This window comes from Epinephelus fuscoguttatus, linkage group LG16 (assembly GCF_011397635.1).
Source record: "Epinephelus fuscoguttatus linkage group LG16, E.fuscoguttatus.final_Chr_v1".
Taxonomy (NCBI): Eukaryota; Metazoa; Chordata; class Actinopteri; order Perciformes; family Serranidae; genus Epinephelus; species Epinephelus fuscoguttatus.
The window spans coordinates 31,482,973-31,497,119 of record NC_064767.1 but is presented as its reverse complement, the minus strand read 5'-3'; the positions used below and the strand labels follow the sequence as shown (position 1 = coordinate 31,497,119).

The following is a 14,147-nucleotide window of genomic DNA, read 5'->3' as shown; positions in this document are numbered from 1 at the left end:
GGATGACCCGGTCTACCTCTTGAGCCACAGCCATCTCATGAAGGCCGTTGGAGTTCTTATAGAAGTGTATGATCATCTCGTTTTATGTACATTATAGATATGGATTCAGCAACCTTTGATATTTTTTGTACAGTATTAAATTTCCTGTATGTTGACTTACTGAGCAGTGACCTCTGCCCCGTCATGAGGCCGTCAGTCGATAAGGTGGGAAGTTCTGAACATTCAGCAAATTCAAAGAGGGTTGCGCAGTGGGCTGCGAGATGGTTCAGGATAAAAGGAGGTGCTGCAGGCACAACGGATGACCTTCTGACCTCCACCCTGAGCCTGCTCTTTTGTAGCGTATTGTACATGATCAAAGACAACTTTGGATGAGAGCGGAGATGAGAGTCAGCCCTTGGCCGAACTGACTGGACTGGGAGGTTAGTCTGTCAGGAAGGCAACTTCAGTGCTCTTCCTAAGGCGTGCTACACCTTGCTGCGTGAATGACGACTCCTGGAGGATGTCTACAGAAAGTCTTATTAGTAATTCTTCTTGTGAAAAGTCAGCAGAAATAGAAAGCTGGTGTGTACAGGTGTTGAGCTCAAATCCAGCACTCAGATACATTCAAATACCAGATTAAGAAAAAGACGTGAAGCCCTCTCTGACTAAAAAACACAAATACAGGAGGTGCGTTTCAGTTACACATAGTTTTTTGCAAAAAGACCTTTAGTCTGGCCACAACCTGGTTGGAGGGGTGTTAGGGAGTCCTAATGGTGCAGACAGAGTGTGTTTTAACCATGGGCTGTACAATTTAACACATGATACAGATCATTAACCCCAGATGGAAGTCATTTTTCTGCTGCTAATGATGGCTTGTCTCCTGTATGTGTAGTTAATGTTTTACATCAACCAAATGAACATCAGTTACTGAAACACAACCACAATGTTCATACAGTACATTTAGTGGATCGACATCCATGCATCCAATCTCTAGAGTAATTCTGCATTACTTTATGGCTCCTTTAAATCTTTCATTCTGCACTGACTGTCGTATGGTGAGTTATTTAGCTTCTGCTTTGATGAGGTAATGGGGAGCATTTTGCTACCAAACTGTCCCACGTGTCCAAAAAGAGTTTTAGCATTACTTTTATTTTCACTCTGGGACAATGGCTGTGGCTCTGATAGTCCTACTGGTCTTGCTTTGTTTCTTTTGGCTGGCCCTGCTCTGGCCTTTGTGATTGTTAATTAAAAAACAAAAAAAAAAAGTTTTGTTGCTCTCATTTGGAAAAAGGCACTACCCTTCTTCTCATTCACATCACACTGGACATACAGTACAGAGTTAGAGGAAACCAGGGACACAATTTCAGGAAGTTTTCTTTGGCCTGCAGAGAAAACCAGAGAGGAGATTTTTCTGAGATCCATTTTTAGTAGCGTCGGAGGTTTTGGGGTGAGCGGTGGGGGTGGACAAGGAGCGCCTGGCTGAAACCTCAACATGTGTGTGTTTTTGCCTCTTGGCTGGATGTGGTCTGGGTCTCAAGCATGCAGGAAATGGTCTATGCTGTCCAGCTAACAGGTGCAAGTTAAAGCACCAGTGAGTGGTCCCAGTATTTCCCAACTGGAATAATACATGAACTAAGGTCGAATTCTGATTGGAAATTAAGCACAATTACTGAAGTTGTCACTTGGAATGCTTTGGTCTACATGTGATATCAGTTAAAGCTGTCCTTAAGCAAGACTACATACTTTTTTGATTCCTCTAGCTTGAAACACAGAGCCCTTCCCTTTATTCCCAACTAGCGAACCATTATTCTGTGAACTGTGCTCTACTGTGTGAATAATATAAACATCCTTATCTCCATTTGAATGAATCATGTTTCCTTGGAAAGTTTACACGGTCAGCAAGCATGAGCTTGAGTGAATTTCATGTCAAAACTAATGCCTGACCACTACTTAATGTCAGCAGACAGACAGACAGATATGTAGATAGATAGTAATCACTGACTTAACTGTCGTCCCTGACTCTTTCTCTCTCTGTCTCTCTTCTCCAGGGACCTGAAGAATAATTTGATAAGTACAGTGGAGCCCGGGGCCTTCCGTGGTCTGCTGGCTCTGAGGAGACTGTAAGTATGATGAAGCCTTGTAATAGCCTTCTCCAGGGGACATGGGGACAAGTCCTCTGGCTTTAGAGACAGTGAGAGGGAGTGTCTAAAGTACAGAGTGAAGAGAGGACTGAAGCATTTAACTGATGCGAAAGTGCTGAAACTACTCTTTCAGCCTTTTCTGAGCTTTCTTTGTCCAGACAGTGCAAAGTGAGGGCACAGTGCCCTGTCTTAAGCAAGGCCTTCCTTTATGTTAATACAGACACATTCACATGTCGGAGCTGCCTGGTGTGACCACAATCTGCAGGATTTAGAGGTTTTCATGTTTTGCTGGAGGGCACAACAGCGGGAGGTGTTAAGGAAAGGGAGAGCATTTGTCATTCACTTTCTCCGCTGAGATTGTGGGGGATTAGAACCACTGATCTTCTGCTGCTTAGTGTGTTAGAGAAAGACTTTGTAACCTTTGCTAAAGGCATACTGAATTTCCTCCCATTTCCCATCATCCTTGACTCAGTTGTTTTGAAGACATAACCAGCAACTTGACGGAGTTAAATGTTTAACAAGAGCACAGGTAAAAAAAAAGAGCCATGAAGTCAGTAAACTGATGCACACATTAGTAATGTACACAGTGAAATGTAGCTGCAGCTCACTTATAATCACCATAGGGAAACTCAAGATGGACTGCTGCAACCTACAAGACAAGGCCTGGTTGCCAAAAGAGTTAACACATTCTTTAGAGATTTTCATGCTGTGTTCTACAACATAAAATAAGTCAGTTAATACCCCACTTATAAACTGTGAAGCTTTTATGCGTCTCTGAAAAGGCGGTTGCTTACAGTTGACTTAATGATACTAAACAATCACGCCACAAATGGCTTTACAGCCTCGTTGTGGTGGTGACGTTAAGTCATGTGACCATAGTGTAGTTTGTTTATAGCCTAAGGTAAGCTTTTTATTTCTGGCGACTGTATTTATGCTTCAAAAATCATAAAAGTGGTGTACATTTGTGAGGATTATCTTGCTGTGCAAAACCCATAAATATCATAAACTTTTGTTTGCCACAGAGCTTGTTTTCTGCCATACTTTTCTTGTTTTCTGTCATACTTGCAGAACTCTATGAAGTTAGCCTTTAGACTGTATAATAAGGATGGATGACATGACAGCTCCCCAAAGTGAAGCCAAAACATCCTGATTGCCCCCTGGTGGCTGGCTGCAGTATAGGTCATAAACCCCGCCCCCTTAATGTTAGTGGATGGGATTTGGACAAATTAAAAAAAATCAAAGTACATGTCAAATAAATTTTTCCCAAAGATAGTTAAAGTCATTTTAGGTATTTCTTATCATGCTGATGTATGTTCATTTTTTCAGATAAATTTGGTTTTAATTTGTTATGTGATGCTATGAAAAGGGGTTTTTGCTGATTGTTCCCACTGCAATCAGTGGAGTTGCTCAGGATTGGCTGAATGGGTGTGTGAGTGTAAACTCGATGCCACGGAAATCACTACTGCACAGACTCTGGCTCCAAATCAAGATGGCAGCAGCTGTATCCAGGTTATTTTTATACTTGTAGCAGGGAAGGGCAACGGCCCAGCACTAGGACCCAGGCAAGTGGGCGGAGTCTATAAAGGGGAAGGGGAACTCACCTGGGCCTGTCTGTCTGGGAGTAGAGCGGAGGCCTGCAATTGTTTGCTGCTTAATTTGGGTCAGTCTATTTGAGGTAAAACCTTGGTGTGGTTGTTGAAGCATGCCAGCCATGAAGTAAGAATCCAATCACCTGCAAGCCTCTGACTGAGAGGAACAACTTTCTTCTTGTTTTACAAGCTAGAACCAACACCTATATAGAGAAGCCAACCACTGTTTTTCCAACAATTAGTTGATTTTGTTGCACTTTTAATTTATTAATTTAGTGCGCCATTTATTTTGTTCTGTTGTGTGAGGCCTTGCCGCATTGAAAGGGGAGACCAGTTAGTAGTGCAGCAAACCTGTTTTTGCTTTGTGTGCTTTGAGTTATTTTTTTAGAAGTGGGTAAATTTTCAGTGTTGTGGATTAATTTGATCTATATTGACTAATTTGTCTGTTGTGTTTTAATCCATAGTTTGCCTACATAATTTATGACTTATTTGTTTGTTTTTTTCATTTTTTATTGCATAGCCCTTCCCCAGCCTCCCTCATGGTGTAGCATGGCCCTCCCATTTTCTGGTTTCATTTTGTTTAGTTGATTAATCACCTTAATCAATTATTTAATTACATTATTGCTGTTAGTTTAATAGTTTCATTTGAGTTCATGTTAAAACTTTGTTGCTCCTCCGTTGAATCAAAATATATTTTATGCTACGCATTAATAAAAGAACAGTCTCTGGTTTGAGTCCTTAACGGTCTTAAATAATTTACCTGATTCGGTCACATACTGTCTGAGTTAGCTGAGTTAGTGCTAATGGTAGTAGTCTAATCCGCTGCCTGCTGACCACTTCTGTAATGTTGTGTGAGTCTTCATTGAAAAAATTAACATGGACACATCCCAGTGGGACTTGATAATAAATCTGTCTGAACAGAGCTTGTGGAAGTCTTCTGCTGAGTGACAGACCCACATACCAAAGCTTCAGTTATGATATAAGTGTAATAAAACAACTGATTTATCATTTATTGAGCCTTTAATGTGGTTTTCAGAATATGATCATATTTGGCAGGTGGGTCAGGCTTTCTACAAAGTTTGTTCCTCCATTAAACATTTAGTCCATACGAAAAATTTAGCATTGTTCGTATCACTATTGTTAAATAGAGCTTAACGAATAAAGAAATGTGGGAGGTTGAAGAACAAACTTTACTGCATCTTTACCTTTGCTGTGAAAAGTCTTAGGCTACTAATTTTTAGAGAGAGTTGTGTTGTGTGTCATACCTTCTTCTACATTACAAGTAGGCTAATAAGAAATTCACCTGCTGATACATTTGGGCATTTGTTGTGTGACCCTCACCTTGAATATCATAATGGTCCAATTAAAGTGTTTCATTCACCATAAACTACTGGTCATATTAAACAAAGGCTGTAAATGGCAATAAGTGTAGCTATTGAATTAAGCAAGGTTGAGTTCTTGCTTATGAATACAACTTTTCATTTGAAAAGTAAGTTTGCATTATTTCCCTTTTTAAAAGTGAAATCTTTAGAGAAAATATCTCAAAGGGCAGCTTTACCAGCCTGTTTTTAAGAATATGACAGCATGCATTTTAATTGGAACAAAGCAACTTTATTTCTCCGGGTTTTTATTATCCAACTTGGACTTTCAAAGTTACATAAGACTTAAATGTCTTATGAACTTGCAATGTAAACATGCACCAAGTAATAACTTTGGCCGCAGAAAAAAGTCTGAGTTTTTTTTCTTTGTTTCTGGTTTCTTTTACTAGAGTAATTTTCTCGACGATTGCTCTCGTTCTGGCTTTCTACATATAGGCTTCAGAGTGAGTGACATGATTGCAGCCTGATAGTTAGTGGGATCCGGGCTGGCAGGGATGCAGGCAGTGAGTTAGCCGTGCTGATTCGGGGCGCGTGTGCGCCAAGCTCAGGGAGCAGCAGAGTGCTAATTTAAGTGCTCCCCAACTGGTGATTACTCGAGTGCTCTGCTTATTTTCCCACAGCTGCTCCAGCAAAGCAGCTCTTTAATTACAGAGTGCGAGGGCACGGAGCCACGGACGCGACAGTGCTTTGCCACTCGCACACGGAAGCCCACTGCATTTGCACGTGGGTGTGTGTGGATGTGTGTGTGCCAGCAATTGTTATATGAGGAGTAAAAGGTTACAGAAGATCAGGACACATATTCCAGGAAGTTTAATCGATGAATGAACACTGTATACAACGGCTTTCGCAGCTGTTTAAGTTGTCTGTTTTTTAAAAAGGCATGCGTGAACACAGACACTAACACAGAAACATATTCTAAATTCTCTTGTTTTGATTGTAATATTAATAAAACTGATGTTCACTATATGAACTTGAGACTCTTCTCCTCCCTTTACCTTTTTTGTCCTTATAGGGACCTGTCCAACAACAGGATTGGCTGTCTCTCGCCTGAAATGTTTCTAGATCTGGGCAGCCTCTCAAAATTGTGAGTAATCCCTAAATTAAAAGCACGTGTTACACCGCTTTATGCTAATTTTGCTCTGTCTGCACAGAGTGGTGTTTGATATGAATTTAGTGCAACATGGCAAAATACAGTTGTGTGGCTTTAGTGCAAGTGAGGACGGACCTGTTGTCGAATAAATGTCTGTGTTTGAACCGTTCCAGGAATTTATCTGGGAACATCTTCTCCACTTTGACCGTGGGACTCTTCACACATCTCGTGGCTCTCAGAGTGCTGTAAGGCAAACATGCATATCATGTACATAATATGTTAAGTTATTTAAGCTGTGGTTAAAAATACATTTAAAGCTCTGTTTTTCTTGCTCAGGTCACAGTTTTAAGTTAAAGGCTGTTTTTGTTGCGGATATTATTATAGCAGGAAAGGCACAGCTGTGACTAATGTCATTAATGATGGCTCAGTTAAATGTAGGTAGGTTAGTAAGCAGTGAGTCATTGTCTACACTGCCCTGGAACTGCCACACATAACTTAAATAAAACCATCATTAACTATCAAATAAACCTTTTTCCTGTTGCTGTGACAAACCCTCATTAGATGAATTAAGTCGCTCATATCCAGTAAAACAAGCACACAGGTTGTAGCTAACTGTGCGCTGGTTTTCCCGCCAGGCACTTCAGCACTGAGACATTGTTCTGTGACTGTCAGCTGAAGTGGCTGCTCCTCTGGGCTCGAAGCAGCTCGGTGAGGATTGGCAATGACACGGTGTGCATGTTCCCCACTCACCTTCACGGACTGGAGTTTCGCAACCTACGTGAACAACAGCTCAAATGTGGTAAGGACTTACAATAATGGTGTGGGGTTAACATAGAGTTGCCACTTATGGGTGTTTGTTAACGCTTAAAATTGATTAATTGATTTAGGCAAAAACAAGGGAGTTCAATTTAAAAGAAAAGGGGAAAAAATCTATTTAAAAAGCACATTATTGTAATAAAGTGTGGAGGATGTGATAGCTAACATTGTTCTCAAGCAAAAAAAAATATACATATATATAAAAAAAAATTAACATTCCAGCAATTAAATGTATTTCTTATTAGCTTGCACATTAGTAAGATAAAAATACAGTACAGGCCAAAAGTTTGGACACACCTTCTCATTCAATGCGTTTTCTTTATTTTCATGACTATTTACATTGTAGATTCTCACTGAAGGCATCAAAACTATGAATGAACACATGTGGAGTTATGTACTTAACAAAAAAAGGTGAAATAACTGAAAACATGTTTTATATTCTAGTTTCTTCAAAATAGCCACCCTTTGCTCTGATTACTGCTTTGCACACTCTTGGCATTCTCTCCATGAGCTTCAAGAGGTAGTCACCTGAAATGGTTTTCCAACAGTCTTGAAGGAGTTCCCAGAGGTGTTTAGCACTTGTTGGCCCCTTTGCCTTCACTCTGCGGTCCAGCTCACCCCAAACCATCTCCATTGGGTTCAGGTCCGGTGACTGTGGAGGCCAGGTCATCTGCCGCAGCACTCCATCACTCTCCTTCTTGGTCAAATAGCCCTTACACAGCCTGGAGGTGTGTTTGGGGTCATTGTCCTGTTGAAAAATAAATGATCGTCCAACTAAATGCAAACCGGATGGGATGGCATGTCGCTGCAGGATGCTGTGGTAGCCATGCTGGTTCAGTGTGCCTTCAATTTTGAATAAATCCCCAACAGTGTCACCAGCAAAACACCCCACACCATCACACCTCCTCCTCCATGCTTCACAGTGGGAACCAGGCATGTGGAATCCATCCGTTCACCTTTTCTGCGTCTCACAAAGACACGGCGGTTGGAACCAAAGATCTCAAATTTGGACTCATCAGACCAAAGCACAGATTTCCACTGGTCTGATGTCCATTCCTTGTGTTACTTGGCCCAAACAAATCTCTTCTGCTTGTTGCCTCTCCTTAGCAGTGGTTTCCTAGCAGCTATTTGACCATGAAGGCCTGATTCGCGCAGTCTCCTCTTAACAGTTGTTCTAGAGATGGGTCTGCTGCTAGAACTCTGTGTGGCATTCATCTGGTCTCTGATCTGAACTGCTGTTAACTTGCGATTTCTGAGGCTGGTGACTCGGATGAACTTATCCTCAGAAGCAGAGGTGACTCTTGGTCTTCCTTTCCTGGGTCGGTCCTCATGTGTGCCAGTTTTGTTGTAGCGCTTGATGGTTTTTGCGACTCCACTTGGGGACACATTTAAAGTTTTTGCAATTTTCCGGACTGACTGACCTTCATTTCTTAAAGTAATGATGGCCACTGGTTTTTCTTTAGTTAGCTGATTGGTTCTTGCCATAATATGAATTTTAACAGTTGTCCAATAGGGCTGTCGGCTGTGTATTAACCTGACTTCTGCACAACACAACTGATGGTCCCAACCCCATTGATAAAGCAAGAAATTCCACTAATTAACCCTGATAAGGCACACCTGTGAAGTGGAAACCATTTCAGGTGACTACCTCTTGAAGCTCATGGAGAGAATGCCAAGAGTGTGCAAAGCAGTAATCAGAGCAAAGGGTGGCTATTCTGAAGAAACTAGAATATAAAACATGTTTTCAGTTATTTCACCTTTTTTTGTTAAGTACATAACTCCACATGTGTTCATTCATAGTTTTGATGCCTTCAGTGAGAATCTACAATGTAAATAGTCGTGAAAATAAAGAAAACGCATTGAATGAGAAGGTGTGTCCAAACTTTTGGCCTGTACTGTAGCTGCAGGGCTACTGTTTTTGCTTGTTGTTAGCTTTACACCAGGCCCCAGGAAAGCAGCTCAGCCTTGCAGCACATCTTTCCCAATGGCCACTCACGGTATTGCAGCAAAAAAAAAAAAAAATAAATAAATAAATAAATAAATCATCTGCGGCCCAAAAAGCATTTTCCCCATAGACCACCACTGTAAAAGAGATGCCTGTAAAACTGTTAACAGGACACCTTGAACTGCAAACATGGTCAATTATGACTCTTTCTATTCTAAATTTTTAGTCATGGTGGTTATATATTAAGCTGAGAAATGTAATTTAAAAATCTGTGACATCATCACAATGTTGAGTCTTTGAGCCAAGCGGGAACTTGCAGGCAGGGGTGAGTGAAGCTGGAGCTGATGAGTGAGTCGATCGGCTGCTTGGGAGGACGCTGGCGCTGTCTGTTCGCCGCTTCTCCAGTCGAGCCAAAATAACGTAGAGTTTTTAAGAAGCAAACTTTTTAAATAACCCTTTACCATCTGCGCCACCAACCAGTGGACCTTTGTGGATAGTTACCAGGTAGATCCTATTCGAGTCTAGCGGTGGCCTACCTGTTGCTGCTAGCACAACACCGCTCGGAGACTCCCTGGAACTGGTTATTTTCGCCGCTGCTACCGCGGCCAAAAAAAAAAAAAAATCTCCTCCTGGACAGCCTGGACTCATCTTGTCCCTGCCATCGTGAAGTGCACCTGGGAAGCCTGAAATCACCCATCGCCGCTGCCGCCGCAGAGTTGGAAGTCCGTGTAGCATCCTGGCTACACAGCTAAAAACAACCTGCACTCCTTCCATGCTGGCACCACTATGTTGAGTTACTCCGTCAACCAGCTGATGAATCTCAACAGTTTCTTCACTCCACCGTGCATTACAGTGATTAAACAACTAGGACTTCTCCGCCGTCCATGCTACAGCCACAGAAGCTCCCACAGAAAGTTTGTCTACTCACAGACAAGTCCTACCATCCCGGCTCTCTGGTCAGTAACGCGAACTGTCGCTCCTCGCACACGTCATCAGAGCGCTGTCTCCAACAGGACAAGTAGTTTGGGCGTCTCCATGGCAACACCTTTCAGTGAGCGGAATGGAAAACGTGGAGTGGACTCCAGTCTGCTACGGCCAGTGCAAAGACTTGTTGCATCATCAAGTAGCAAAATTGAACTTTTAAATGCACAATCTATTACAAACAAATCGTGCCTCATTCATGACCATATCCTGAATAAATGTCTGGATTTTATGTGCATTACAGAGACCTGGCACCAACCAGATACTTTTCTCTCTTTAAATGAGAGCTGTCCCCCAGGATATAGCTACCTCCAGAAAGCTCGCAGCACAGGACGTGGTGGTGGCCTGTCTGTCATCCATCGCAGCGATCTGGAGTTATCTTTGCAGCCATTACCTGAACTGTCTTCATTTGAATGCCTTGCATTTAAATGTAGGTCCCCTTCCCCTGTGCTGTTCCTCCTCATTTACCGACCACCAAAACCAAACTCATCATTTATCACTGAGATGTCAAATCTTCTCACAGCTTTCTGCACATCCTCTGCTGATGTTATAATTTTAGGTGATATGAACATCCACATTGACACGCCTTCCTGCCGCTTTGCAGCTGAATTTCTGCAACTACTGGACTGCTTTAATTTAAAGCAACTTGTTGATGTCCCCACACACACCAGGGGGCACACCTTGGACCTGGTCATCACAAACTCTGCCCCTCTCACCAACCTGCAGGTGTATGACCTAGGTGTGTCTGATCACAAGGCCATTTCTATGGAGTTGCCATCCCCATCCAGCCTCTCCAAGCCTAAACGGAATATCAGTTTCAGAAACCTAAAAAAACATAAACCCAGAACTCCTGGCAGCAGACTTTCAGCATCTTTCCACACATTTTTCATCAGCCGACAAAGCAGTGGACTACTACAACAGCCATCTAAGCAGCCTCTTGGACCTTCACGCCCCTGTTAAAACCAGAACAGTCACCTTCATCCACTCAGCCCCCTGGTTCACAGATCAGCTTCTTAAGATGAAGGCAGCAGGGCAGGTCCTTGAGCGGCGCTACAAAGCCTCTGCCCTCACTATCCATAAACAAATTTACCGTGAGCACCAACAAAAATATGCACAGTCCCTCAAAGAGGCAAGGTCACAGTTTTACTCCGATGCCATCAGAAACAGTCCAGGAAATTCCAAGCAGCTTTTCTCCACTGTCAACCACCTTCTCAAACCACAATCCCCCCACTTACTGGTACTAAGAGCAGTGCAATAATTTCATGGATTTTTTCACATCAAAAATAGCACATATTCGCTCTGCCCTCTCTGGTCCTCCCACCCTAACTGTTTCCCCAACATATGCCATCTCCCAACCCCTAAACTCCTTTCCTGAGTTTTCATCAGAAGAGGTGTAGAACATCATCAGGACGATGAAACCCTCCACCTGTGCCCTGGACCCTCTCCCAACCCCCCCTGGTAAAAACAAATCCACACACAGTCACTTGCGGTGTCCCCCAGGGATCAGTCCTTGGCCCCATCCTCTTCATCCTCTATCTCATCCCCCTTGGTCAAGTCATCAGCCGCCACGAAATTTCATTCCACTGCTATGCCGATGACACACAGCTCTATGTAAATGCCACAACTGCAACCCCTCCCTCATCATCACAGTCATCCCTGTCAAAACTCACCACCTGTCTGGAGGAGATAGAGGTATGGATGGAGCACAAGTTCCTCCAACTCAACAGCTCCAAAACCGAAGCCATCCTGGTTGGCACCCCTCACCAGACCAAATCATCATCCATAACTAGCATCACCTTTTCTGGCTCCAACATCCCCCCTCATCAACAGTCACAAATCTTGGTGTAAAAATGGACCCCCAGCTTACCTTTGAATCCGATATAATCCACCTTTGCAAGACCTCCCTCTACCACTTCCGTAACATTGCCAAACTCTGCCCCATTCTCTCCCTCTTAGATGCAGAAAAGCTGGTTCATGCCTTTATCTCCTCCAGACTGGATTACTGTAACGCACTTCTCATCGGGATCCCTAGCAAGAGCCTGCAGACGCTTCAGTACATCCAAAACTCTGCAGCTAGGATCCTGATGAGAGTGTGGAAGCATGAGCACATCACCCCCATCCTCTACTCACTCCACTGGCTTCCTGTCTCCACCAGGATTGAGTACAAGGTTTCCCTCCTCACACATCAATGTATCCATGGACATGCCCCCTTTTAAATAACTGCTTATCTTGTTTTTAATCCCCCCTATTCCCTTTTTTATTATTATTATTTGTTATCGTTCTTTGTTTTTAACCTGTACTGTAGCACTTTGAGATCTCTTGATGAAAAGGGCATTATAAGTAAAATGTATTATTATTATTTTATTAGGGCCAGCAGGAGAAACACTACTGCGCATATTCGGTGTTCAGCATCCTGTGGAAGTAAATCCAAAGGCTAGAAAACGTTTTTTTTTACATATGCGAAGGTGAACAACTCCATTGAAATGAATAGGCGCCATCTTGGCATTCAGTATCTAGTTATTAGTAAAAATCTATGCTTTACACCTAGCTGGCTAACACTGTTTGAGCCAGACCACAATAGCTGTAGGGTTAGCCTTGTAGCTAATAGTAGCTAAGCTAAAATCTTGAACATTTTTTGTTTTTCATATTACCAGATACTTGTAGCTTTTTGCTCAAAATACAGTATCATATGACTGATTATCACTAATAATTTCTTTGTAAAAAAAGCAGTTCAAAGTAATGCTACAAATAGTAAATGTAATGCCATTATCATTCACTGTTATTCTTTCTATTCTAAATAACTGAATGAGTATTGTAATGTAATGTCTTACAGAATCTTGCATAAAAATTATAGCTATAATTATAGCCCGGGTACTTCATTTTTTCATTTTAATTTTTTCCTGCATCAGACTAAATTTGTAGCATCAAATTGATGTCTTACCCATAGTCCCCAAATAATGTTCCTCCAAATTAGCACTTTTGTTAATTAGTTGATTAATTGATTCCACCTGGCGTCCCAGGTGTACATTATTATTTGAGTCTGAGGCCATAATGAAAGCCAGCATGTCTCTGAGATCTGAAATCGTCTGTCTCACAAACAGTCAGATAAGAAATGCCTGAAAAGTTTTACTTTCTTTGAAGGGACACATTCTCACGATGTGGATTTTATCAAGAAAAACAACTACAGAGTACAGCATACAAATGCTTCTTGGCTTAGTTTATCATTCACAAAAGAGGCTCCAAAGTCATCTTGATTTTTTAAGATTAGTAGGTTGGAATTGTAATTAATTACAACTCCTGAGGGGATTAAGCTCGGGGAGAAATTAACATACCCTTGAAGAAAGTAACAGGTAGTGACGTTGAGTCTTTTATTTCAGAGACTGATGCTAGGGCTATGTGGTTCTGCTTGGTGTTTACTTATCTACTTAAAAAAAATGTAAATATGATGTGATTTTGAATCCATTAAATTCAAGAAATTACTGAAAGAGAAAACTCTTTAAATGATCTACATGAGTGAAAATTAGTGTAGCCCTTTTTTAAAGTAAAGTGAGGAACATATTTTAAATCAAACCTCTAACCACTGAATATTGGAGGTTTTTTTCTTTTTCTTTTTTTTTTGCTGCAAAATATAGTTGACTTGTTTTGAGTTTATATGGATTATATGATGACTATAGATGACTTAACTGAAGTTCATGTTACATGCCTTGTATTAATTAGCAATTGAGATAAAAATTGTATACAAAGGACATTCAGCATCTGTTCCAGTCAAGCTCCAGTATAATTCGACATCTACTTAAAGATCTACAGCTTCAAGACAAAAAAATGTTACTTCAAGTTTTAGTCTTTCTTAGTCTTTAGTCTAATCTCAACTTGATTATGGGACAAAATATCTCATTATATCTTATTATATCTCACTTTTGTTTGTATGAGTGTGCAAGGTTCTTTACTACTCTGTGCCTGTATGAATGTAATGTCAGGGACCAATTTGATCTTGGTTGCCAATGTTGTTGTATTCCCCTCAATTCGGATCATAGTACCTCCTGTTTGTGTAGATTTTGGTTTAGAATCTTTTATTCTTGATTTGTCATGGTAGAAAGTGCCGCTGTTACAGTCATTCCTTGCTGCAAGTACACTGCTAAATGTAGCAACATGCTAACGCCACGGAAATTTGCATGCTAGTCTTGGTTGCTGATGTTGTTCATATTCCTGCTGAAACATGTTCAGTTA

At 41.5% G+C, this 14,147-nt stretch overlaps 1 protein-coding gene across 2 annotated transcripts in view; it reads left to right on the top strand.

Moving 5' to 3' along the window:
* LOC125903568 (adhesion G protein-coupled receptor A3) overlaps positions 1-14,147 on the top strand; it is a 243,330-nt gene that overhangs the window by 42,843 nt on the left and 186,340 nt on the right. For both annotated transcript variants that reach the window (XM_049600560.1, XM_049600559.1), the window contains exons 3-6: positions 2,028-2,099; positions 6,101-6,172; positions 6,352-6,423; positions 6,814-6,977. In XM_049600560.1, the coding sequence (XP_049456517.1) occupies positions 2,028-2,099; positions 6,101-6,172; positions 6,352-6,423; positions 6,814-6,977 (380 nt within the window). The remainder of the gene's footprint in view (positions 1-2,027; positions 2,100-6,100; positions 6,173-6,351; positions 6,424-6,813; positions 6,978-14,147) is intronic.